At 43.8% G+C, this 26176-nt stretch overlaps 1 protein-coding gene across 1 annotated transcript; it reads left to right on the plus strand.

Annotated features, from left to right (window-relative positions):
* Positions 1-470: 470 nt before the first annotated feature.
* On the plus strand, positions 471-9082 carry LOC102056937 (leukocyte elastase inhibitor). The gene is made up of 8 exons (XM_027799238.2): positions 471-481; positions 1978-2155; positions 3794-3907; positions 4258-4389; positions 5266-5383; positions 6792-6934; positions 8383-8553; positions 8678-9082. The coding sequence occupies exons 2-8, from the start codon at positions 1985-1987 to the stop codon at positions 9080-9082; spliced, it is 1254 nt and encodes a 417-aa protein (XP_027655039.2). The 5' UTR covers positions 471-481; positions 1978-1984.
* The last annotated feature ends 17094 nt before the right edge of the window (positions 9083-26176 follow it).

Here is a 26176-nt window from a genome sequence, read left to right on the forward strand (position 1 = left end):
CAGCTCTTCCAAGCCACTTGCAGCAATCTGTCTTAGGCTGAGTCTGTTTTCTTGTGGGCTGAGTTCATTCCCATTGCCTCGGCATTTGCTGGGGGCTAAGGTGGCTTGTGCAGACAAATGCTGCCTCTCTGCTGAGCCACATCAACTCCCAGTGCCCTGGTAACTTCTGGTGCTTGAGCTCTGGCTTCTCATGCAGAGTTCATGTCTAGCTCATGGCTGGGCGAGAGGTAGCACACACTCTGCATCTTGAGGACAACACAAGACATTTTGAGTAGCTCTTTGAGTGAAGAAAACTCTGTGAAGGGCGGGCTGTCTGTGAGGGTGGGGACTGTGGCTCATTTGGAGCTCTTCCCTCAGTAGGAGAGCAGGGTGGCAGGAGAGCACTGGCTGGAAGGGGATGGAGGTCACCAGCACCAGGTAGTCCCTTCCCAAGAATGCTCTAGACCCCACTCAAAGGGCCTGCTGGACACCAACAGCCCAGGCCAGGCTGTACATCATCACCTGCTGATGAAAGATCCTCAAGTTCAGCTTTGCACCAGCATCTTCACATCCTTAGCCTTCTGGTGGCCCAGGCTGGAGTTCCTCACATAACTTAGCTTGCAGGCTGCAGCAGCTGGGCAGCACAGGGCTGAGGAGCACCTGCTGCGCCGTGGCCTTCTGCAGGCAGTGAGGACAACAGCCCAGCTCTGCACTCACCCGTTTTCGGTGGAGGGGAGCTCTGGCAGCTCGCTATGGACCTGGCCCACACTTGTCCCAGTGCAGGCTGAAAGCCAAAGCCAGCCAGGTCTGTGCCGCAGGAGACACGGGGGCCTCCTCTCCCTTCTCTCTGTACTGTGGCTGTGTATTTCCCCCAAAACAAAGCATCTTTCTGGAACACAGGCCACAGCTACTCATCTCTCCGTCTGCAAGCAGTCAGGAATGTATGCTTTGCTTTCCACACATTTTTTCGGGTGTGCTGCTGAAAATACAATCTTATGCTGAAAGTGATGTAGGTATTTTGGGGTATAATGATTCTAGAAAAGCTCATGTGATCCAACTGGTATCCACACAACAGCTTTACGATTCTTCTCTTAAGGGACAGGAAAGGAGTTTCTAAATCCCTTTTTTTCAGATAGACCCCTGCTTGCAAGGACCAAGCTGGAACTTGGTCTCAATTTGCTCTTAACCAAGTGGATTTAATTTAAATGACACATGGGAAAGGTATCAGACCGTAACATTTTTAGTACAACAGAAAAGAGTGATACGGGTCTTGTCATATCATTGAGCAGGAATTTACAGACTTCTTTTCAGGGCTGTTGAGCTATCGTTTTGTTTGGAAATTTTAATTGTATATCCTGCCTGAATCTGTGGCTCCTGGAAAAAATCATGAGGAGTGAAAAAGCGTATTTCAAACTATTCATGTTTCCGAATGTATGTCACTCTCCATAGCTGTTAATGACCTTTTTTCATATATGAAAACATTTCATTAATAGTGATTATTTTTATGAACCTTTTGCTTGAAACCCTCATACCACAGCTCTGGTTACCAGACCTGCTTATATGCAGGCATCGTTTCTGTCACTAAGTTTCTGTTACTAATCCTATGTTGTTACGAGAGGAAAGAGTTGATATAACTGTATAGATCAAACTAGTTTGGAGAAGGAAGGTGTTAATCCACAGCTGACTGATTTCAATACCATGGTCTAAAATAAGATACATCATGGGATAAGACAGAGAAGTGGTCCTTTCTGATGAATTCACATATGTTGTGAGTGTGGGTCCCTTTTCCAGACACTGTGTCCTTGCACCTGCTACATAGCGTGAACTGACAGATGTGTGCAAGGTTGGCGTTTTCAAACTCTCAGAATTTAGAAAACATCTATAATTTAGAAACCAGCTATGGGACAATCTCAGGGCAGACAGATGCTTCACAGTGTGTTCTAGCTAGGCAACAAGCTGCATTAAATTTCTTCTTTCTTTTGTACTCCCAGTCAGCAGCCACTTCATGATGGACTCCATTTCTAGACCAGTTACTGAGTTTTGCCTTGACCTCTACAATAAGCTCAACAGAAACGCAGAGGACACAAACATAGTCTTCTCTCCAATGAGCATCTCTGTTGCGCTGGCCCTGGTCTGTCTAGGTGCAAAAAACAACACTGCTGCTCAGATAGAAAAGGTAAGTAATTATTAAGGAAACATGCTAAGACACTTCCACATTGCTTGCTGTTCCCTTAATGGAAAAACCAGGCATCCTAGCACAACACGTGTACAAGGGTCTCATAAGAAACAAGCACAAATAGAAGCACAGGTGCTGCCTTCACAGTAGTGCTTGGTGCTTTTATGATCCTTGCTATCTGCTCGTGTGTGTGCCCCCACACAGACTCAGGAGCACGGACCAAGAGCTGAATGAGAGGAGGCAATACACCACAGTGGGACGCTCTGGCTTTCCCCCAGCCTGTTGCCAGAATACCAGACTTCGGTTCAAAATTACGGGCAGATGGTTCCTCTCAAGGTTGCTGTGAGAATCCTGAAAGTGTGAGTCCGGGTAGCAGCGGGGAGAGTTGCAGAAACCTGAAGTGCTTGCAGCTGGATGTCTGGAAGCATTAACTCACTTATCCCTTATGACATTCAAGAGTCAAAATGTCTCTCACCTGCAGAGCTCATAGGGACCCAGGTGGGCAGGGAGGAGGTGAAGAAGGCCACACCTCTGATCACTGCACCTTTACACCCTGCAGTATAAGTTCTGCTTTCTGCAGTCTTTCTTCTCCTTCCTTGTTTGTGCCCATGAGTGGCAAAAGACCAAGAATCCTGAGGCAGAGGTTCTTGTCAGTAGCTGGCTTTGTACTAGTAGGTCTTCATCCATCGCATCCTAACGCTGCTGTGTGCACAGTCTGACTGCTGGGTCACCCACAACCAAGGTGGACTTACCCTCCCCATGAGGTTTCCAGGGCATGGTAGGTTGGCCTTGGCTTGTCAGGAGCTCACCCAGCCACTCTGTCACTCCTCCTCTTCAACAAGGAGAGAGAGAGAAAATAAGACGGAAAAAGCTTGTGGGCTGAGATAAGGACTGGGACATCACTCACCGATCACTGTCGTGACAAAACAGACTTGACTTATTTTAGAGCTGGCTGTAACCAGTTCTCTTTGACATGGGGGCAGCCCCCAACCTCTTTGCACAGAGGCCACCCCGACAGCCCCCTGGGTACCATAACCTTGCCACATTAACAAAATGCTCAGGGATTCTTGCTTATTTTTAGGAAAGCAATGAAGATCCAGTATCCTCAATTAAAAAAAAAATTAAGTCTATGTATGACGCAACATTATTATAATGGAGAAGAAGCTGGAAATTTTTCAGTTAAATATTTGTACATTAGAAACAAGGACTGGTTTCCATTAAGAGCACTGTGGTTTTAATATATTTCCTAAGCTGATGCAAAGATTAAAAATGATTGCAAAAAGCTGGTTTTGATGTTTTTAAAGCAAGCTATTTTTCTGTCTTTGCCTGAGACAGCTTTTTATTTTGAAATTTAAGGTAACTGTAGCAGTAAAAATATAAATAAAATGTAAATATTTTGAGGTAGTGGAGAGTACCATTTTGAGGGATTAAGTGCAAGTTCTTTTTGGTTTGCTAACACAGAAATGTGAATTTGAACACGAATAATGAACAATTTCAAGTCTGTCATTTCAGACTGACTGAAGCTGAGAAAATATCTTTCATAAATCTACACCATTTATCCAGGATAGCATAACAAATCTTTTAAATAAGGAAAACGTTCCAGTTACAATTGCCCTAATTTGTCATCTCCGACTGCAGGTGCTCCATGTCAGGAAAGCTGCAGGAAGAATGAGCCTTGGGTCTGATCTTGAGAGCGCAGCCCCAGAGATGGAGCCAGAGCGAAGCCAGGAGGGACAGTCTTCCCTCCCCCAGGTGTGTCCTGGTGTGGGGAGCACCACAGCCCCATCCTGACTCCACGGCAGGTCACTGGGTGTAAAGCCCTGGAGCCTGCCACCGCAGGGAGTCACGGTCACAGGCAGCCTGCCTCACTGCTGGGAAATGCCTGATGTATTTTACTAAGGGCCAAGTCTTCCATGAAGTCAATACCAAAGCCTTCAGTGATCTCATCTGAAGGAGGATCAGGCTACAAAGCTTAGACTAGCTGGATTTAAAAATCAATACAGCAGGAGTTAGCCCTAGAGTGTAATCTAATTAGGATGCAAATTAACAACCGAAGCTATGTGGGGGAATCGTTATAATTGTTGTGTTTGTAATATTCCCAGTGTAACAAGGATGGGGACCTTGACCATAAAGCATTCCAGGCACTGCGTTTACAACTACAAAACCTTGGTGAAAGATATGTTTTAACCCTGGCCAACAATCTCTTTATACAACAAGGATTTGAACTCCAGCACGTAAGTTACCTGTCTGCTGACAGCTGTGGCCCTGACCTCAAGCTTCCCTGTCACTGTGAGCCTCACTGTTGTCCCCCTCACGTTTATTTTGGAATACTTGATGTGCTTCTTGGGGCTTGTGGGAAAGAGGCAAGAGTGTCAGCTTTCAGTTCTTTTGTTTAAAACAAAACACACTGTGGATATCAATGGCTGTAGAGCAAAGACGAAGCAAGAGTCTGTTTGGGTTTGGCATATGTCTGCACTTAGCTAGAGGCACGACTACAGCCAAAAAATGGTTATTCAAGCTGTCAGCTACTCGCTCCTGGGCTTGCAGGTGGCACAGCTGGGGCAGCAGTAAGCTTGGAGAGGGCTGAGCACCTGAGATGTTACACAGTGTCATGCATAGGGCTGCTGCACTGAACTTCTTACTCCTTTCTTACTGAATGACAAAGTGTTATCTAAACTACCTAGTATGGATAACTTGCTAGTCACATCTTTGCTTTTCTATCAGTGATTGCTGTTGAGTGATCCTTAAGCAATGAACAACACACCTTGCATCTTCTCTAATTTTTTATTTTTATCTGGACCTCAGGCATGCAGTTCTCCATGGGAAGACTTTTTCTGGCTTTCTTTTTACTTATTTACTTTTTTTTTGCCTATGCAATAGAATAATCTTCTTCAAAAATTCTCTGAACAAACTTCAGATAGTTGCTGAAACATCTACAAAATGAAATTTCATACATTATGTATGAAACAGCTATGAAATGAAAATTAAATTTTGCTTTATGAAGTCAACAAGTCCTTCACCATTTCTAAAATAGTTCTGAATCATTGCTTTCTTTCAAAAGTGAATTTTAAAGGATTTGACCAATTCATAATCTTTGTTTTGCTTTACAGAAATTTCTAATGTGCACTAAGGAACTGTATGGAGCAATGCTGCAAACAGTGGACTTTCATGGTGCTGTGGATGCTGCCAGAATAAAAATTAATGCTTGGGTTGAAAGTGAGACACAAGGTAAAACAAAGCAAAAACCACAGCCATGCTGTCAGGTAGTCTGAGTCCAACTCAGCCTCACACGGGGCACCAATTGTTGCAGCACAATCAAACTAGTGGACTGCAACAAGTCTGACCTCTGGAGGAAGGAGATACAGCACAGACAGAATCTGACCAACGGTAAAGCCTTGTTGCAGTCTACTAGTTTGATTGTGCTGCAACACCATCACGTCTTTCTTACACTGCTTCAACAACAGAAATTCCTCCGTATGAAAAGTAAAGACTTGTTCACGTTTCTGGGTGTTCAGTCTTATGCTGTTTGAAGACAGTTTTTCTTCCCATTCAGCCTTGAAATATTAGAGTCCGTTACCAGCTAAATTATTTCTGAATTAAAGGTGTGTTTGTTGTCAAATACTTTTGTATTCACACCCTTATGCCTGGCATAATTGCAATAATACCTATAAGACTTCACCAGACAAATTGCTTCTGCAAACAGCCCCAAATGCATATACAGAACAGCAGGGGGTGGAAGCTGTGAGCTTCATGGTGAGACTGGGAACAGCCTGGTGGAGGCAGGGAGAAGGATGACTGAGGACCTGGTTATATGTAGAGCAATGCCCACGAAGACAAGAGATGTGACCACCAGTGAGAGTCACTATCACAAGCGACAATCAACCAGCTCTTACCTTTGACAGGCTAGCAGGGGCCATCGGCTCTTGCTGATTAGACCAAACATGATAGGTGCCATTTTCCTTTAGTTTTGCCAGAACCACAGTAGCAACAGGATGAAGTTTCTAAATCTTCTGGCTGAACAGAAACCAGAAATTACTGGGGGACAGGCAAATGGATCTGAAGGCTTCTGTAATTTCTCATTTGCTCATCCCCTGATCAAACCTGTCCTTCTACTGGCAGAGCAGCCTGTGACTGGTGTGGGAAAGAGCTGTTAAACCCAGCTGGCTCCCAGTAAGAGGGCTGAAGGTTCAAGAGCCACCTTGTGCAGTGTTAGGGGCCATTGTTGCTCTGGGTGCTCATATGAAGACTGTGGACCTGCTAACTCTACTTCAGCTTCTGTGTAAACAGTCAAAAGCTCCACAGCTGGTTAACTGCTGCGCTTGGTGCAAAGGGAAAGATGCCCTCATATAAATCAAAATATGTGACTCATGGTGCTACCTCCTTCCCCATGGTTAATGTCACCTGACAGCTACAGCTGGCTAATTTGGTGACTCCCACTCTCTCCTGTGCTCCATGGGTGGTAACAGTGCAGAGTAATCTACCATTTATTTCCATATATTGTCCCCGTCCTTTGAATAAGCCAAGAACTAGATTTCTAAATTTCTCCAAAACTAAGTCCACAGACAACTAATTGAATCTCAGTCCAGAGTCTTAATGACAACTAACAAATACTTGTGTATTCCAAAATTTCCTTTAGGTAAAATCAAGGAACTCTTTGCTCCTGGTGTGATCGATGCACATGCATTGCTGGTGCTAGTGAATGCAATCTTCTTCAAAGCATCCTGGGAATACAAGTTTGAGGAACAAAAAACAGTACAGAAAGATTTTAAACTGAATCAGGTACACCTGCATCCTGTGAACCTTAACATTATTTACCCTAGATACTGTGAGCATTGCAGCAAACATAACATAGAAGCACAATGTCCAGGGCTCAGCTGCCCTGTGAGCAAGTTGTGGGTGTGCTGGGAGCTTAAGCTGCCTCTTCTGTTGAGTAGAGATGGCAGAAGGCTAAAAAAAAAATAAAAAAAAAATAGGAAAGTGTAATCTTTACTGAAAAAATATGCAAGAGTCAGAAGTTCTAACAACTCAGAGTAGTGCCTGGCAAGGCAAAACAAAAGTGCTAGTCCTGATTTGCACTTTTGAACATAATGGTCATTACAGGTAGTTGTGTCAGAAGCAAATCTGAACATCCCATTTCATGTAGACTCCAAGGGGTCATCCTGGTGTTTATACATTTCATACATTTTAATATTAGCTACTCATATGAGAGATTAAAACAGACCAAACAAACTAGGCCAGATAGTAACAAACTACAAAAATATAGTTGCAATTTGAAAAAGGAGACATTCTTATAGGATATTTTCATTTTTTTCTAGTGTCTGCAACGTTTGAAAGTTTATTTTAAATATATTTTTATTTTTTAGCCCTTTTAGCTGCTATAGGGATATCACCTAAGCTTTCATTGTTTAGCTAAGGTATTGTCAGTGTGGTTGCAAAATCAGTGGTTTAACAAGCACATTCCTCCAAGTATTGTGTGTGCCCTTTAAGTCTAAGAGATATTATCAAAAAAGACAATAAAACCCATTTATTTTCATTTAATTCAGTTTTGTCTTCTTTCCGTATGTTGTTTTAATAATCTATCAGTTCTCATCCATAACAAAAAAAACCTGCAGCAGATTTAGGTCTGACCTTAAGTAGCAGTGCTTTGTATGAGAAAAAGTCTCTTGTGAGTGTTCCTCATATATCAATGTTAGCTAACTGTAAAAGGAGACTTGAGCCTTCATAAGGCTTCCAGACAATGCCATCACAAAAAAGGCAAGACAACAAGACCTAGAACTGGATGCCTAAGAAAGGCTATGATTTTGCTCTTAACCTATTTATTGCTTCCTGTCTAAAAAATTAGTCTGATAAATGACAGCTTGATTCTTGCAGTGCTATTTCTTTATCCCAGTCTAAGTTAGGACCTGCAAATCAAACTAGCATCAGTCTGTTTGGAAGTGCAATACTATTAAGCAGTTTCACTATCTGATCGACTACAGGGAAAGTATTTATTGGGTTTGGTTCCCCCCCCCCCCCCCCCCCCAAGAATTATCACCCTTTTTAATGCATGGCAAAGCTGATGTTTTGTCAGTCACTGTCGCTGTAGATGCAACAAAATAAAGAAAAATGTCTAGCTTCACAACAGTTACTGCTGAAACCGTGCCGTGACTACTGATATTACACCTATAATAAGTCTAAACATTAAGAACTGTATTGCTTAAGTGACCGTATAATTTTCTTTTAAATAGAATGAGAAAAAAAGTGTGCAGATGATGTATCAGAAAGGCACATTTAAATTTGGCTACATTGAGGAGATGGGTGCTCAGGTCCTTGAGCTCCCTTATGCTCAGAAGTCACTGAGCATGATCATCCTGCTGCCAGGTGACATGGCTGATGGATCTACCAGTGGGCTGAAGCAGGTAAGGCAGTATATACCAGGGACTATGGCTGAAAGCTGGTTGTCTGAATTAAGGCTGGGTAGAGATCTAAACTTTTCAAAGCTGCCTACCTATTTTAAAGCTCTTTTCCCCCCCCATCTTCTAGATTGAAAGCACAATGACCTATGAAAATTTAATGCTGTGGACGGCTTCCGAGCACATGTTTGAGACAACAGTGGAGGTATACCTCCCCCGATTCAAGCTTGAAGGCACCTTTAACCTCAATGAGGTATTACAAGAGATGGGGATGACTGACATCTTCACTGAATCAAAAGCTGATCTTTCTGCAATGTCGTTTGCAAAATCCCTGGTGCTGTCAAACGTTGTCCATAAGACGTATGTGGAAGTCAATGAGGAAGGCACCACAGCAGCAGCTGGTACAGGAGCTGTCATTGTGAGGAGGTCCCTTCCTCTCACAGAGGTGTTTATGGCTGATCACCCTTTCTTATTCTTTATTAGACACAATCCCACTAATACCATTCTTTTCTTTGGCAAACTCTGCTCACCTTAAAATCTTAAAAATTAAACAAAAAATTTTTAAAAAAGGGATGTTTTCTAACATTGTGAGAAACACCTGGATGAAAATCAGAAATTGTATTTTTCCCCAATGCATTCTTAATCCTTTGACAGCTAGTTTGTATTTCAAAGTAATCACTGCGACCAGTTTAGCTTAGAACCCATCAAGTGGATGCTCTGCCACTAGGCTCTTTGATTTGCAAATATTGATCTGAATCCAGAATAGGAGTAAATTTTGCCTTAACCTCGCTGCATACAAGTAACATTTTATTTTCTCAAAGCCCACATATGTTCCTGTATTCCTGCATCCATATGCATTCCTGCATATTAATGATGGTGACGATGGAGTTGAGGTTAGAAGGGACCTCTCTGGAGGTCTTCTGTTCCACCCTCCCCTGCTCAAAGAGGACCATCTACAGCCAGTTACTCAGGACCACGTCCACATGGTTTTTGGTTATCTCTAAGGATGGAGACTCCACCACCTCCCTGGGCAACCTCCCATATGCGCCCCCTAAGTTCTCAAATCACTCTGAAGAGAATCTCGCATGCACAGTGTCTGCAGGAACAAGATACAAACCCAAACATTTCTAAAGATGGTTAATTATATACACAGTAAAGAAGGCTGCCTCTTATATGGGGATAGATCAACTTATTTGATTCTCAAAGAATAGGAGAAAAATGGTTAAAGCACCCCATTGAAATTACTGATGTGGAAAATGGTAGCCATGAAGTTCCAAGAAATGTGTTTACTTTCTCACATGCTGTTGTCTGGTGAATTTTAACAATCTGAGATGCAGATCTGGAAGACAGGGCTCTCTCCATGCTCTAAGAAATGAAGAAAGGTTTTGTAAAGGGCAGTGGAAATCACAGTTAAACATAACCTGGGAAAGTTTTTAGTCTGTGGGGGAAAAATAAAACTTGCCGCTGACCGATAGGAAGAGATGACTGCTAATTTGCCGGTTTAATATAAGCAACGTCTTCCTCAGAGGGATTCTGCATGAGATTCAACAAATTAATGTTTGCAACCTGTTTTATGACCCATGAAAAGGAAAATATGCATTAGCTTTTTGCCATATAATTGGGTATAAAGCACCCTCATTCATGATCACCACAGCTTATGCACCATAAGTTACCTGGGGCCCTTTGGACAAGAAAGTCTAGGAAATAAGAGTGAGTGATAACTGAACAAGAACAGGCAGGAGCAGGGCAATAAAAGTCAAATAAACAAACTACTCTTGACTGTCTAATGTGAAGGTGCAGTATGGCTGCAGCAGCAGTTCTCCAGGCTGTGTCCAAGTTTTCCTTCTGGAGGCTGGCAGCCCAGTTTGCCTATTAGATGATGTTTTTGTTACCTAAAGCTGTCATCATACAGTGTCAACATTCCCCAGGGAAGTTCTGAGTGCTGCAACCTCAAAAATCAACGTTTCTGAAAATGCAGAGACAGGGATTCCTGTGATGAAGTGCCAAATGCCACAGGGGAAAAAGAACTTCCCTTTATTCCTGTCTTTTCTCAGAAATGAGTACACAGTCCCCAACCCCCAGCATATTTTTCAGCACCCTTGAGCTAAATCAGGAGTTTCCAACTACACTGTGGTTTAGCAGGGGGATGGATCTGCGCTTGCTATCAGTGAAGAATTCAGGAGCTTAGTTCTGAAAGTGAAAGAAACAGAGGAGGGGGTTTGCAGTACAAGTCTCAGTTTAGCACCAGCTAAGCCGGGCCGTTCCTGTGCTGCCAGAGCATGGGAGCTGTGGAGGCATGTGGTGATCCCTGTGTGGCATAGGAGATGTATCTGGGCTGTTTCTGGTGTGCACAACAGCAGCAGTTTTACTACTGCCACAGTCTCATGAACTATGAAAAGGAGACTAATGTCATGAAGGAAAAGACCAAATGTCTGTGCAACAGGTTTTTTCACATTTTTTTAACATTTGGCTCAAACTCTACCGAAGGCAGTGCCTCTCTCCACTAATCCCACCCTTGCAAACAAGGTACAATGCCTCCTTCCTCCCATACCTTGCAGCTTGCCAAGGCAGCAGGCACCCCCTTTGCAAATGGCAAGGTTCGGATGTGTTTACTGCTCTGGCCTGAGCCCCCGGGGTTGGACTAGGTGTTATTTAAAGGTCCCTTCCAACCCAAACCCCATTCTATAGTTCTGTCTTGCACGTCAGTTAGCTGGATTTGGCTAACTCCACTGAGCTCAGATCAGTTATTGATTTGCAGCAGCTCAAACTAGTTTATAGTAACCACGTTGTATCCCGTATCATAAAATATCTGAGTCGGTAAAAACTGGAGGAGTTATTAGGTGTTGTGTCTTAGACCCAAAACATACATATACATTTTAAAATCTCAGTTTCCCCTGACTTTAATGTCCCTTGTTATACTTATTGAACTGTGTAGGAGTTGTCTTGTTTTCCTACTCTCATCTGGAACTGGAAGTGGGAGAAACTCAGCTGTGATTACAGTAATGGTTATTGGCAAAATATATAGCTTTTAAGCTATAAGTTGAAGTTCAGTGCTTATGACTTGAGACTGGCTTTAAATACATGATCACTGTTGCAAGTTTCACTTTCATAGTATCACTTCTAATGTTTGTGTTCAGTCTGAACTAAATTTGCATGTGGTTTCCTCTCCATGCAAGACAAGTGGTGGCAGTAGAAATTTACACAAATCTGCTGCTCCTCTGAAGTCTGGCATGGTGCATTCAGCTTGCAAAGTGTTTCAGCTTTCTTCTCCAAGCTGCTGGCCAAGCACAGAGCCTGGCTGGAGGCCTGCAGCTCGCAGTGTTCCGCACGGGTCACTGCTGGGTCCGGTCCTGTCCAACTGACTCATCAGTGACCTGGACGAAGGGGCAGAAGCGCCCTCAGCAAGTCGCTGACGATACAGAGCTGGGAGGAGCGGCTGATCCACCCGAAGGCTGCGCTGCCATTCAGCGAGGCCTGGGCAGGCCGGAGAGCTGGCGGAGAGGGACCTCATGGGGTTCAGCAAAGGCCCGTGCAGGGTCCTGCCCTGGCGAGGGACAGCCCCGCGCACCAGCACGGGCTGGGGCTGAGGGCTGGGAGGCAGCTCTGCGGGGAAGGACCTGGCAGTGCTGGTGGGCAGCCAGTTGCCCGTGGGCCAGCAGTGTGCCCTGGTGGCCAAGAAGGCCCACGGGACCCTGGGGTGCGTGAGGAGGAGCGTGGCCAGCAGGTCGAGGGAGGTGATCCTGCCCCTCTGCTCGGCCCTGCTGAGGCCGCACCTGGAGTGCTGGGTCCAGTGCTGGGCTCCCCAGTTCAGGGGAGACTGGGAACTGCTGGGGAGGGGCCAGCGGAGGGCCATGGCGATGGTGAGGGGGCTGGAGCACCTCCCTGGTGAGGAAAGGCTGGGAGAGCTGGGCCTGTTCAGCCTGGAGAAGAGAAGCCTGAGAGGGGACCTTATCAAGGTCTGCAAATACCTCAAGGGCGAGTGCCCAGAGGCCGGGGCCGGGCTCCTTTCAGTGGTGCCCAGCCACAGGGCAAGGGGCAACGGGCACAAGCGGCAACACAGGGAGCTCCGCACAAGCGGCAACACAGGGAGCTCCGTCTGAACGGGAGGGAAAACTTCTGCACCTTGAGGGTGCCGGAGCCCTGGGACAGGCTGCCCAGAGAGCCTGTGGGGTCTCCTGCTCTAGAATCCTGGATGGGATTTTGTGCAACCTGCTCTGGGTGAACCTGCTTTAGCAGGGGGCTGGACTATATGATCTCTAGAGGTCCCTTCCAACACTGACCATTCCGTGATTTTGTGAAGTGCCTCAGGACTCTTCAGTGTATCCCACACCCTCACTGTAATTCAAACACGTGTCTCCCAGGAGAATGCACCAAGCACTATCAGGCACTAAGTTTTAGCACAGGCTGGGTGGGAAAAATGCCCACCTTCCTTTTGAAGCCCTTAGGCTAATGAATGCAGCTTAATGACACAAGACGAAAACACAAGGACTGATAATTTTGCAGTTCAATAACTGTATTGTAGATGTATTCTGGTTTCCAGTCTCTGCTCCCAGGATATTCTTGTTTTAATCCAGTAACACAGAAAAAAACATATGTATGTGGGCAACTACCCTAACAATAATGATATAGAAGTATTTCAGTCTATATCTTTCTGATAGCATGAATTTTCCCTCACTTGATTAATACCTACCTGGAAAAGAAAATAGTGAATAAAGTACTTCAGTTGTGAGTTTCCTTTCAGCTCTTCAGAGGGTGCTGCTGTGCAGCTTTCCCATCTGAATCCTCAGGCACGAAGGTCTATGTTCTTACTTAGGAGATGGTGTGTCACGGCTTTTGTGTAAGAGCATTGCCACCTACACAGCTCTCGGATTGTTTTGCATTACTCCCTCACTTGACTGCTACAGTTTGGAGACAGGGTCCAGCTTTTCCGTACATTTACTGGCAGTTTTAAACACACTGCAAAAACACTGCTGAAGGACCTCTATTGCATATCCTGATGGGTTTCTTCTTTTCTTGTGCAACAGCTCGTGAGGCAGCTAGCTTTTGGCACAGCACTCATTGCAGCCTGCAGCCTTGCAGCACCAGCCACAGCTCTGCCTCTGCTCAAACCCTTGACAACCCCTTTTCCAAAAGACTGCCACCACAGCCTGCTTTGCTGTATGTCACTTCTCTCCCTGCAATCTGTCAGCACAAACCAGTCCCAAACACAGGCCAGTGACGACCAGTCCTGCCTTTTCCACAGCCCTCAGCCTGCCAGGTGAGAAATTCTTTTACTAAATGGTAGAAGGGCAACCACTGAGGGGAAAGGCTTTCTCAATCCAGAGTTTCAATTATGAAACCTAGGAAGTCACCTAGATCATATTTTCAGATTATATTAATGCACCCATCATGTGTTATCTATATGGGGGCTTAGCTGCATTTTGCTGAAGGGAGTCAGCTGCTGGTCTTCTGTGAGAAATACAGTATTCTGCCCAGAGCAGTGCCGAGCACGGTGCCTGTTGGTCTGAAATAAATGCAGTGCTCAGCCCACAACCAGCCCCAAGACACCAGGGGGAAACACTGTGAAGAAGCTGAATGCTGCTTGTGAAGCAGATCAGCATCTGAGGTCAAAAGATGAGTAAGTGCTTTGGCAGCGTGGTACCCATTTTCTTGTTCATAAATGATGATGAATATGAAGGATCCTGGAAGACATATCCAGGGGCCTTTGGTGTATCTCCTGTGCCCCTACACAGGAGCAACTCCACCTTGTTGCCTTTTTTGCTTGTTGTTTTGTGCAAGCCATCCAGAGGTGCAGACTGATGATGACCGTGGAGCTCAACAAAAAGCCTCATGAGCTCCTCACGCATTTCAAGCCAGAACCATCAATGTTTCAAGCTCCCCACATGGTTCTGTTGGAACATGTGGGCTAGACCTAGGGGTTAGGAAACCACATCCATAGCTGGAATACAGCAGCAGATATACAGAGCTGAACACTTAATCTGAAAGTGCTCCCATCGCAGTGTCTAACTCTGGTGTCATGGCAAAAATCCATGGTCAGCCTTGACGGAGCAAGGGGCAGCATTCTGAATAAAGGAGTTGCTCCGGCTCAGTGCTGTTCCCTGCACATGACCAGCAGTGCTCACCATACTGAAGTCTCCTAAGTGGGGCTGGTGGTGCCTTTACTTTATGTCCTCTTGCCCTTTCCTGCATGAGGACAATGGAAAAAGCCTATTCCCTAAAATTCTCACCATATGGGAGCATCCTAAAGCTGTGTAACTGGGACTCCTCCTGCCCCATGAACCAGGTCCTGTAGCATGTGGTTAGGCCTGCCACCTCCTGACCCACAACCTGGGAGATGCTCAGAACTCAGGTTGGGATGTGCTGGTGAAGGCCAGCGTGTGTTCTCCCTCCACCCTCTGGCTCTTGCTGACACAAGAAGGAAAACATGCTGAGATCCCTGAGACAAAGTGCCCAAGCTGAGGCAGCTCCAGCTAGGCACAGCTCTTAGGCACGGAAGCTGCTGGGGCACAGTCTGGATCATTGCAATTCTCCAGGATGACCTGGGTTACGGAAGAAATAACATGTTGACATTACGGGCCCAGCTCTATCATCTGCTGCAGGACTGTCAGGGCCCCCCACGAGACAGAGGTTATCAGATGCACATAAGTACTTCAGGGGGAGGGAAAGGTGCCTCTCTGAATGCTGCGTGTCAGACTTTTATTTTCTGATTTGCTTCTGTTTCCCTCTTGCTGTTACTGTCTGCTGTCTGCAGATGCTTGGCACATCTTTGAGATGATTTAGCAGAGCAAGCTAATGAGATGCAGCAGCAGCAACGGGGTGCCTCTTCTCTGGGAGGGGAAAAAGATACATTTCCTTTATTCATTACTTGTTCTGGAGAGGGAAAACCAGGAGAGACTGGATCGTGTCTCCCACTTTGCTGAGACACTTGAAAAGCCACTCTTCTGGCACTCTGTCTGTCAGCCTCTGGTTTCCCCAGGCATGTGCTTTCTTTAGCTACAAACTGGGCAGGTAGCCAAGCTACACAGTGGTTGGTTTTGATTTAAGGCAGGGCAGGACATCACCCTCCATCAGCAAAGAAGCTGTCAGGTGTCCTCAAGGTAGTGACAGTACCAAAACCAGAAGCTGGAGGGGAGCAAAGTGTGTTGCAGTGATGCACAAGGGCAGGCTGCAGTGTTTCTGCCTACAGGGCCAACTTCCACGTTTCATGGATGTGGCAGTCCGAGGATGTAGGATACATGCAGCTAAATTCTTTGCTTGAGTGAACAAGCTCACTCAACATCAGGAGGGAATTTGTTAATTCCCTTTAAAAGGTAAAAGGAGGTAAATGGCAAGGCAGTTATCTTACAGTGCTGGGACAGGTATGAACTTGCCACCTCAAATTCAGGAGGTAGAGAAAGGCCTTTCCGCATTGATATTTGGCTCTGTCTTGGCAATCCCATTTGTTGGTCTCTCTGTTGGTTGTTTTCATACAGCATGCTCCATGTTTTACACAATATACAAACACAAAAATTTTTAGACAATGTACTTCAGTGGAGCACAGCGTCTGAAGGCTGACCAGTGCTTCTAAACCATGTAGCAGTTCTTGCAAGAAAGGCAGGATGTTGCCTATGTGACTGTATTTACACAGTGTACAGCCTTTAGAAAAAAAATTGAGGGCATGAAAGTGAGTGTGGAGCTAGCTGGAGCAGACAGGGGAAGAGCAAGAGTGTGACTAAAGGGGTGATTTGCCCAGAGGTGGTTGTTCCTGTCAGGGTGTGGGGTGCACTTTGCTATGAAGTGTTAAGTGCGGTCTGAAACTTGCTCCAGGGAGTGAGTCAGTGCTTGGGGTGCTGAATTCCCTGAGAAAGACCCTGCCTGCTCCGTCAGTGCACCAAAGACCAAGTTCTGCCTGGACTTCTTCAAAGATCTAAGCAAAGTAAAAAGAAATTAAAATATCTTCTTCTGTCCACTGAGCATCTCAGCTGCCCTCAGCATGATCCAACTGGGTGCTGAAGGCAACACAACCAAAAAGATTAAAAAGGTGATTTTCTTTCACTTTTCCTGTGAACTGTGAACTTATATTTGGAAATGGAAAAGAGGCAGGAGCCTTCTGGCACTCTGGGTTGTGTTCTTCACAAACAGCAAACTGAAAGAGGTGACAGCTACAGGTCTCAATACTCTCCTTTCCAAATATGCTCATCTGACTGTGGTGCCTGTGAGGCTTCAGTGAAGCCTCAATGTGTTCTTTGTGTCTTCATTAATCTATTTGCATAGATTTATATTGCATTTTTATCACAGGTGCTTCATATTCATTAGGTGCCGAGCATGGCAAGTCCAGGAACCAAGAGCACTACCAGAAAGGTGAGACAGTATCTGAACTGTGTGATGTTGAACCGTATCATGAAGTGAAGCAGAGCAAGGCAGACTTACCTGCTAAATGGCAGCATTTCATCCAAAGGCATGGTAAGAGCAGAGTTCAGCCCTGTTCTCATCAAACTGCAAAACCTGTGTGCACATGCAGAAGGGACCCTGTTGCTTTGCTGGGTAGTGATGATAGATTTAAACAGAATGATTCTTTTTCAAGCTGTAAATTACAGGATAGGAAGAAGACAAGACTTTGGATGGTCAGGAAGCCCAGGCATGTGTTTGTGGTCTTTGCATGCCCCTTGGCCCCCACAGGTGCATTCGGGGAGAGTGACTATGATTTCAGCCTGAGGGTACATAGATGGGGCTCCAGGGGGGAGCATCTTGCTAAAGTTTCCCCTGTTGCTTGCAGCTGGAGGAGCCCCTTATCCATTCCAGGAGTTTCCTTGGCAAAGCTGGTGCTCCACATTCCCTCAGCATTTCCAACAGGATCTTTGGAGAAGTGACAGCTTAGTTCCTTCAGGTAAGTGACAGCTGTTCACAGGTTTTGTGACTTTGAAAAATTTATGTGTTATGCTTTGAACTTCTGCTAAGGACATCAAGTTGCATGTTTCTGTATTGCTGCTGTATTGCTTTGCCAAAAAAGCAAGCTCTCACAGAGGGATGAAACACCGAGTGATTAGAGTATAGAGAGAGCAGTTTGGGAGATGAAATAGGATTTGTGCAAAGTCAAGGAAAAGGGCCTGCATTTCCTGGGGAGATGATAACAGTACTTTTGAAAGACCTGGGTAGCAATTTTCACCCAAATGATGTTTCTTTATGCTGTGATACAGATGGAATCAGTACCCTTCATCTACATTTTTTAAAAATGCTGCAGTTTATTTGCATCTTTGAGAAGCAGTGTGGTGCAAAACATTTCCACAGAAATCATTCCAGACAAAGGTAAAAATCCAGTTTGCCCAGGCTGCAAACTGGGATTCTGGAGAAAGAGTTCATGTTCGTTTTCTGTCTCTCTGTGCACACATGTATACGCTGAGACCTGACTTTAAAGGCCTGATCCCAGACAGTTCTTTCTGCTCGTTTGTGCTGGGCACAATGTAGGAGCTTAAATCCTTGCTTTTTTTAAATTTCATTTGCTGGCACTTTGAAGTGAATGGGGCTCCACACGCAGTGGGATGAGAAGTGAAGCCCATCTCACAACAAGGGCCAGGAAACAGGTTATGTGCTGCTGTACCACGGGGACACTGTTCTACTGGTTCACAAATAGATGTGTAGGAAGCATTGAGTCATGATTTCCCAGACACCCTTATGTCCCTTCATCCGCATTTTGTAATTAGACACCTGCCTTCATCTTGAACAGTCTGAGATACTTGTGTGTGTGAATAGATTCCACATGGGTGTCCCAAGTCAAATACCAAAACTATTGGACATCATGTTTTGTCAAGGCATTCTTGTTCACACCCAACAAGCATGCAGGACCAAAATAGCAGGGACTACTTAGCATGTTCTGCATGAAATAATGGTTCATGCAAGCATATTGCTTTAAAGTCAGCTTTTCTCTAATATCGTATTCTGCATACTAAAGAAGTATCTTGTTTTACCAAGGCTGTTGGTAAATGATACTGGTCATAGGGTCTACATTAGATTATACGTAAATGTTTATAACCAGCTGGGATACATCACCTTGTAAATACCAGATATTTGTATCTAGATTACAGGCAGGCTAGAAATGAAGAGACTGTCAAATTTTATCCGGGATAATATCAGAGCAACAACTTTATCAATGGTAAAAATTAGTGCAACTGAGAGAGAGCAGAAGTGGGGAGAAATGTAAAGAAATTTATTTTCAGGACAGTTCAGTAGTCCTTGGTTACCCCAGGCATGTAGATAGGAAATTTGAATTGCAGAATGATTAAATATTATACAAATTCCATGGCAGGACAGGGAAAACATACTGTTTGCACATCCACATTATTCTGTGGCATGAAGAAGAGCCTTTTTCCACAGGAATAAATTACCTTTTCACATCTTCTCTGGAGCTGAATCAGTTTATGTTGGCTGAAAACTTGACCTTGTGTTTTCAGATTATACACCTGTGAGTTCCTCACAGGGCTTGGCAGGTTGGGAAGGGTATTTCCAAATTGTATTTTATTTTCAAAACTTGGTCACTAACTTTATGTGCATAATATTGGCTATCCTTTTCCCTCCACTTCTGAACCATTATACCTCTGGTCTTACTATCTGTAAGGACGGGCAAGCACATCCCCACACTAGCTTTTGTGCTAATAACATATGAGACTGCCAAGCAACTGCATAATTTGACTAGGTGTGGAAATCACACCACAAGGATTGTCGTGGGAATGAGGAAGGACAATTACTTTTAATATATAGTCTGATGGCCAAAAGCAATACCTTTCTCTTCAGAATTGTGAAAATTACAACAATGCCTTACAGGCCTGAGCAGCCCTGAGGGGCATTTGAGATTTCCAAGTCCATAATTTGTTGAAGTAGCTCAGTCACTAACAATACCCACGGTGTTTTGGGTAGCATGATTAGTGTAGTAATAAGTTCTTGGTCATGAGTCCATCTACAATAATTACATTTTACAACCAGAGAGACACTCCCAAACACTACATCTTGTGCAAAAAATAAATTGACCAATAAGTATTTGCATGACTTGGCCAGTAGCATATGTCAAAATTTAAAGATGCCTGGATGTAACTGTTCCAATTTACAGTCAGGATGATTTAGGACAGAGATGAGTTAAAACTCCAGGGATAAGGAAGCACTGAAACATAACAGAGGTTTGGGAATTCTTTGTCTAGAAGCTTCTAAAAACAGGTTCAACAAACGCCTATGAACAGTAATCCAGACATCTTTGATCCTGCCTTAGGGCAGCAGATGCACGAGACAATCTCAAGGCTCCTCCAGCCACACATTTCTGTCATTTCCAATCAAAGCTAATTAATGGCTATACAGAGTTGCAAAAGAACAATAGAGATTTGCTCAATGTATCTGTTCAAAATTTTACAAGATCTGTTGGTGGGAATACATTTTTCTTTCCTTTTTTTTGTTACTCTTGGTAACTTCATTTGCCATATGGACAACAGGTCTTATTACCAGCTTCTTCTATACTAAAACTATCACTCACCCATTCTATTTTCCATAGTTGCATACCAGAGCCCCAGAGGAAGGGGTCTGCACACCGTGTAGATTGTGCCCAGTGGCTGAATGCAGATTTTGCGATAAGTCTCTGCCATTTCTTCTGGTACAAAACGTTTCCAAGCAGTCCTTTGTTCTTTACAACGCAACCCCAAGAACAATGTGAAAATGAACACTGATCTGTGTTGAATGTGTTGCATTCTCCAAAAGTTTGGGAATTCCTCACCGAATTTCATTTAAATCAACACTGTAGAAATTCTGATGGTAAACCCTAATTCTCTGAATATATAACTTGTTCTATTATACTACCTATGCCTCTATCATCAATGAGACAATAAATGTGTGTGATGAGAGTTTATTGCTCTCCAGTGTCCTCAGTAACATTGAAAAAAACCTGAGGATTCTAAGGAGAAATGATTAAGTGGTAGAAAACAAGGAATTTCCTTTTCACAAGCGTGTAAAGAAGCCTAACTGCCATTTCTGTCACTTGAAGCACCCCAAAGTCCCCCAGAATTATGATAGGCAAGTTTCACTTTGAATTTGTGCTCTGTGTTTTCACCATTTTCTGGGATGCAGAATGACTGGTTTGGAGGATTATCAGGGTCTCAGCAACGGAATAATAAGAACTGATATCTAGAGAGACTGCTGCAATGTCATCTGTTTGCTGTTGCCTAGACTGAAATGCCAAAATCCTGATGCTGCATCTCAGCAGAATTTTCATTCATGCATATGTTCATTGTTAAAAAAACCATAACCAGCCACCACCTTTGTAGGAATGAACTTGAAAATGCAAATCAATGTATTTTGCACTTTCAAGAATCCCAAACAAAAGCTCCATTGCATGAAAATATCTATTATCTTTTTGGTAGTTAATCAATATAGAAAAAAACCAGCCCCTTTTTTAAAATGCAAAGGAACTTTTCTACTGTCTTCATCACTGTACCCCACAATGCTGGCTGACAAGAAAAGCTATGCATTGAGATGGACGGAAGTTTAACTCCTTGGGGTAAAGCTAGAAGAGGAAGACTTATGGACAGTCTGTATCTCACAGCTTTAAAAAATGCTGCATTTGTTATTTAGGTAAAAGGACCTGGCTTATAAAATGATTTAAACTGCCACAAAGGAATGATATTCAGATAATGTAAATGAGATCGGTCACAAAGCCTGGATCAGCTGACATTGTAAAATAGGCTCCTCATGCCCATTTTCCCCAACATTTTTCTGTCTAGCCGTAACCCCTTACTCTGTGGAAGCCAGATAAAACACATGGAGGAATCCTTGCTTACAACTGTAATTTCCTGTTAGTCATAGCTGATGAGCAGGCAAGAAGGGGTGTGAGCAGAGAAGGTGCAACAGGCAGAACTGGCTGCATTGCTAGAGCCTATTTTGGACATTGGTAAGAGAATCAAAGATGAAGACTTTTTGGGTGCTGTTTTGCATCATGTCTAAATCTCCCTGGAGAGTAAAGGGCTCCATTGCAATCATGGAAAGACTTCTGGTGCAGAAAAAAGATCAGGTGGAAAGAAACAGTGCTGGGCTCACCTTTTCCCTGGCAAGCTGAATAACCAATATAAGGTGGCCTAAGACTCTACAAAGTTGACACTCATCAATTCCTGCACTCTGTTGCCAATAAATTCAGTATTGGAGAGTCAGCAGACAGCAGTGCAACTTAGAAGGTGATACTAGCTCTTTACTAGGTTCTTGACTCATACAGCCTGAAAATCACAGAAATTAATATTAGACTTTGCTCATGTGGTGCTTCCCAAGTGGGCTGAGACCATCAGCAACATCTGAAGTCTCTCCCACTTCTTCATCAACTTCAAAAGGTATTTTTCTGTCATGCTAAAGTTGCTGTGGATCACCACAGATGCTTTATCACGCTAATTGCTCTGATATGATGTATAAGGTTTGTTATGCTTATGTAGCAGGTGTCTGGTAAATAGGGTGGGCCCTCTTGGTCCTTGACCCAGTGAAAATCACAGGAGTCCTTGTTGTGTTCTTGTTACTCAGCAGCCTACTAATCCAATGGTACTTCTACTCAACCTCAGACACTTCAGCTACTCTGTAATTACCACCTGAGCAGTCTCAGAGTGGTAGCAGAATGTACATTTTGTCAGATGAAAGCGACAAGAAGAGCCTTTGCTGTCAAGCTTGAGATCAGCTTCTGTTTCCTCAACATTAATCTGCTTCCCGGCTGCATCCTGCAGCCAAGGAAGAACTACAGCCATCCAGGTTTACTGCAGTGTGTCCACTGGAAGCAAAGAATAATCACAATGGACATGCTGGTGGTCTGTTCCCTACAGAGTGAGTCGTTGCTCCATGCTGTGAAATTGTATTCTGCTTATTGACATCACTGAGTGAACCTCTTGTCCCTTGTTTTGGCCTTCCTATGCTTGTCTCATCCATGTCATCAGAACTCTTTGCAATTTATAAATCATACAGAGAAATCTTCATTCCCTTGGTCCTGGCCCCAAAGCCACCAGAAAGAGTAACAGAATTGTCCCTGGCAAGTGAAGGAAAAGTTCGAGACTTTCAGCCAAAATGACTTCAGACAGGTAAACAGTGCTGAAGAAAACTTGTCCCTAAGGCCATGGCACTGTTTACAGTCTTATTTAAATGTGGAGAACTTTAGGGGTAGGAAGCAGCTAAGTCTGTGACCCACTCCTCTGTGCCTGAGAGTAACTTCACCATGACAAGCGCCTGACCACCAGCTACAAGGTCTGTCTGAAATCTGTGTTCTTTCCAGAGCAGTCTTTCTGAAACAAAATCTGTCACTTCCTTACTTGCATTCCTTTTACATCTTCATCTTCCTTTCCACACAACTCATCTCAGCAACTACTTCTCTGTAACCTTACAAAAAAATCCTCCTGTTATCCTTTCCTGTTTGAAGGCTTATCCTTGGAAAGCAATAGAGTCTCCTGATTCTAAGACTACCACAACCATCTTCAATCCTCTTAGTTTTCCTCTGGCCAGCAATGAACTTTTGCATTATTTCAAGAGCAAGAAGGGAGCCAAAGGGCTGACAGGGGCGCTGCAAGTCCTAGTCCTCCAGCCATCCTTGTCCAAAGACAGGATGAGCTACAGCTTTGTCTTTCCCTGCAGGTGTTTGTGTACTGAGTCTCCTGAGAACCTACAATGCACAGATCCTTCAATCTACTTAAACAAAAACTCCTGTATTTCTCAGGCATTCCCATCAGAGAGCTATGCCCGTCTAAGCCGCTCTCTAACCTGCATTATACTAACCTAGAAGAGCAGAAAACATCAAATGAAGAGACCAGAAGAGAAGCAGAAAATGTTCCTTTCTGGCAATTAATGCCAATTCAGCTACTTCATCAACTGTAATTTGACCACTGACAGAAACCAATCCAGGTGAAACAAACCTCCACCAAATGGAGCAATGGAGCAGCAGTTAATCTTCAGGGTAACTCAAAATGTAGCAAGAACAGAGAAATACAGGCTTAACAAACAGCAAAGAAACCTGCTCTTTTAATACAGTTAAGACAAGAGGTCAAAAGTATCAGAAAAATAAGCAGGGCTAAGAGTGTAGTGTTTCACTCTGCTAGCATATTAGGTGGCTTGAACTCCACCTTAACAGATTCATACACAAAAGAATAAATTTTAAGGGGACTGGCGGCTCTAGCACACCCCCTTGTGCATAAAGGACACAATTTATTCTGTTCCAGGACCGTAGTTTTCCATTCACTATATTAATTTGGAATAAAAATTGCCAGTATTCCTGAAAGAAAAATACATACTTGTGTTTTGCTGCTTGCAGACAATCTCACTACTTCTGTTCTGAAAGATGACAATGCTACTCTGACTTAGGGCTGTTGCATCTTATTGCTCTTACTTGCTTACCTCCCACTCATACTCCACAACATTTTTCCTCCAATTGTGCTATGCCTAGTGCCAAAACTAAGAATGCAGTGCACAGCCCACCACTGCAAGAAAGGAAACACCATCTGCTTGGTTCTGCTCTGCAGTTTCCTTTCGGTGACAACATGAGGTACAGGCTCATGAGCAGGGTTTTGATGTGATGGTGTGGAGGGCGGCCGCTTCCTCAGCAGAAACCAGGGAAGCAAAGCAGACACTTCTCAGGGAAGTTTTCTTGCCCCAGCATTAAGCAAGTAAAACCAGACTCCATGGATTTCTTCCCTTCAGGCAAAATCTGTGCAGGTCTAACCCTCTTGGCGTGAGGGTTGAATGAACAGCAGGTTTTTTAATTTGTTTCGTCCAAGAGAAAGGAGAAAATTCAAATTGGAAAAGAAATAAACTCATGAGTATCTTATGATGGATATGAAACTGCTTTCAGAGCTTCCTAAATACCAGAGAAGCCTAGCATCTGATTGGGTTGATATGTAAGTATATGTTAGTAGTAATAACTAAGTACTTCTTACAAAATAGTGTTAAGTGTTTGTGCGTGCATACACTCATGCACATACTTTCCCACCCACACAACGTATCAACCTGAATGTGAAGGAAGATTTTTTTTTTTCAGGAAAATAACCTCAGAAACATACTACTTCTTATAATTAGGTTGCTCTCTCCCTGTTGCCTATGCCTTGCTGAAGCCATGTAAGGCAAGGGCCAGACTTTCTTGGAGTCACTAATAAAAATGAGGAGTAATGACAAGTTCTGGGCTAAACTTAGCTGACACATCAGTGTCTCGTGGAAAGCCTGCCTGGACAAAACTCGTCCAGGTCTCCTGTAAACACAACTGCAGAATGCCAGGTTTTGAAAGCAGACTATGTGGACAGGGATAGCTTCTCTATATTTCGCCCCTTGTACCACAGATGCCTTCCCCACTTACAGCAGAAATATCAGGAATCCCCAGGAGAGGAACAGGGAGGGCTCTCATGATCTTAAAGGTCTTTTCTATGATTCTATGTCATAGAATGCAGTGTCTCTGCATCCAGGTGTATCAGAGTTGGTTTGTACATGCTGTGTGGCTGACACCAATGCACACAAGCTGTGCCACATCACTGCAGCGACTGCAAAGTGCTCAGCTGCAGCACACCCAACGCACACACTGAGCACAGTCACGCTGTGCACTCACCGTGCCCGCTCTTCCAAGATGTCATGCGAATGAAAGCAAGCCACTGTTTCTCCAAGCTGTTGGATATTCCAGAAACTCTGGAACAAATGGCTAAATTGCTTTTCTCCATCAAGGACAAATTTTCCAGTTGAAGAAACCTGTGTTCCTGGGAGGGATCTTTAAGAAAGAAGTCTTCAGCAGCACAGAACTGGAGCAGGTGAAGGGGATTGCTCTACCTCCACTCTGGAACCATTTCCTTAAGTCACAATTGGCCAAATAGGTGCTTTTGTATTTTTCTTTCACTTGTTACTGTGCCACCTGCAAACGTTTCAATAATTAATTTCTATTACAAAAACATACATATTTGCATTTGATGGTGCCACTTCTGATAGTAACCCACATCAAACTTTGTAGAACTAATTTTTTTACAGGTAAACCCCCTGAAATCTCCTTTGTTGCTAGAAGTTTGCTTTCTTTTTTATAACTAAGTAGAGATTTTTACATCTCAGTATGCATTTAACATTGTGACTTCTTTCTGAACTCCCGGGGGTAAGGAAAAATTCAAGATTCCACAAAAGGTGCCCTAATTATACTAACTGATTGGAACAGGAAAGTGATTCATCATGAGCAAAAATTATGCTGCCGCTGGGAGTGGCAATGGCTTTATATCCCATTGCTCCAGAAGCCTTGTCATCAAGCTCAACAGGCGAGTTGACACCATCAGTCCTGAGGAGAAGGTAAATATCTCCTTGACCTTTAATTCTAACGTTTATATTACAAAAGACATAACTATGAAATGTCAGAAGATTATCTGCTTAGCACGTATATATGGTATATAACATATTTTGAGGAAGTGAGAATATTTTCAAGATGTTGTGCAATGTTTTGGATTACATTGAAATGTATTCTGTGTGATAAAGCTGTGTTTAGCTTGTACAATGGCTTTGCCAGGTGTGTTTCTAAAGAAGATTAAACCCAAGCCTTTTCCCACTTCTTCTGCATGGCCCAGATTGGTAATTTATGAAAGCATAATCTTTCTATACCATTCCATCTTTTGAATATTTATACAGATAATTTAATTCTTCTTGT

The sequence above is a fragment of the Falco cherrug genome, chromosome 3 (genome assembly GCF_023634085.1).
Source record: "Falco cherrug isolate bFalChe1 chromosome 3, bFalChe1.pri, whole genome shotgun sequence".
Taxonomy (NCBI): Eukaryota; Metazoa; Chordata; class Aves; order Falconiformes; family Falconidae; genus Falco; species Falco cherrug.

Excerpts from the sequence above, each read along its gene's own strand:
- LOC102056937 (XM_027799238.2), top strand. The coding sequence starts at position 1,985 with ATGATGGACTCCATTTCTAGACCAGTTACTGAGTTTTGCCTTGACCTC. Across the intron at positions 5,384-6,791 it reads GGTTGAAAGTGAGACACAAG|GTAAAATCAAGGAACTCTTT; the intron begins GTAAAACAAAGC and ends AATTTCCTTTAG. Across the intron at positions 8,554-8,677 it reads CTACCAGTGGGCTGAAGCAG|ATTGAAAGCACAATGACCTA; the intron begins GTAAGGCAGTAT and ends CCCATCTTCTAG.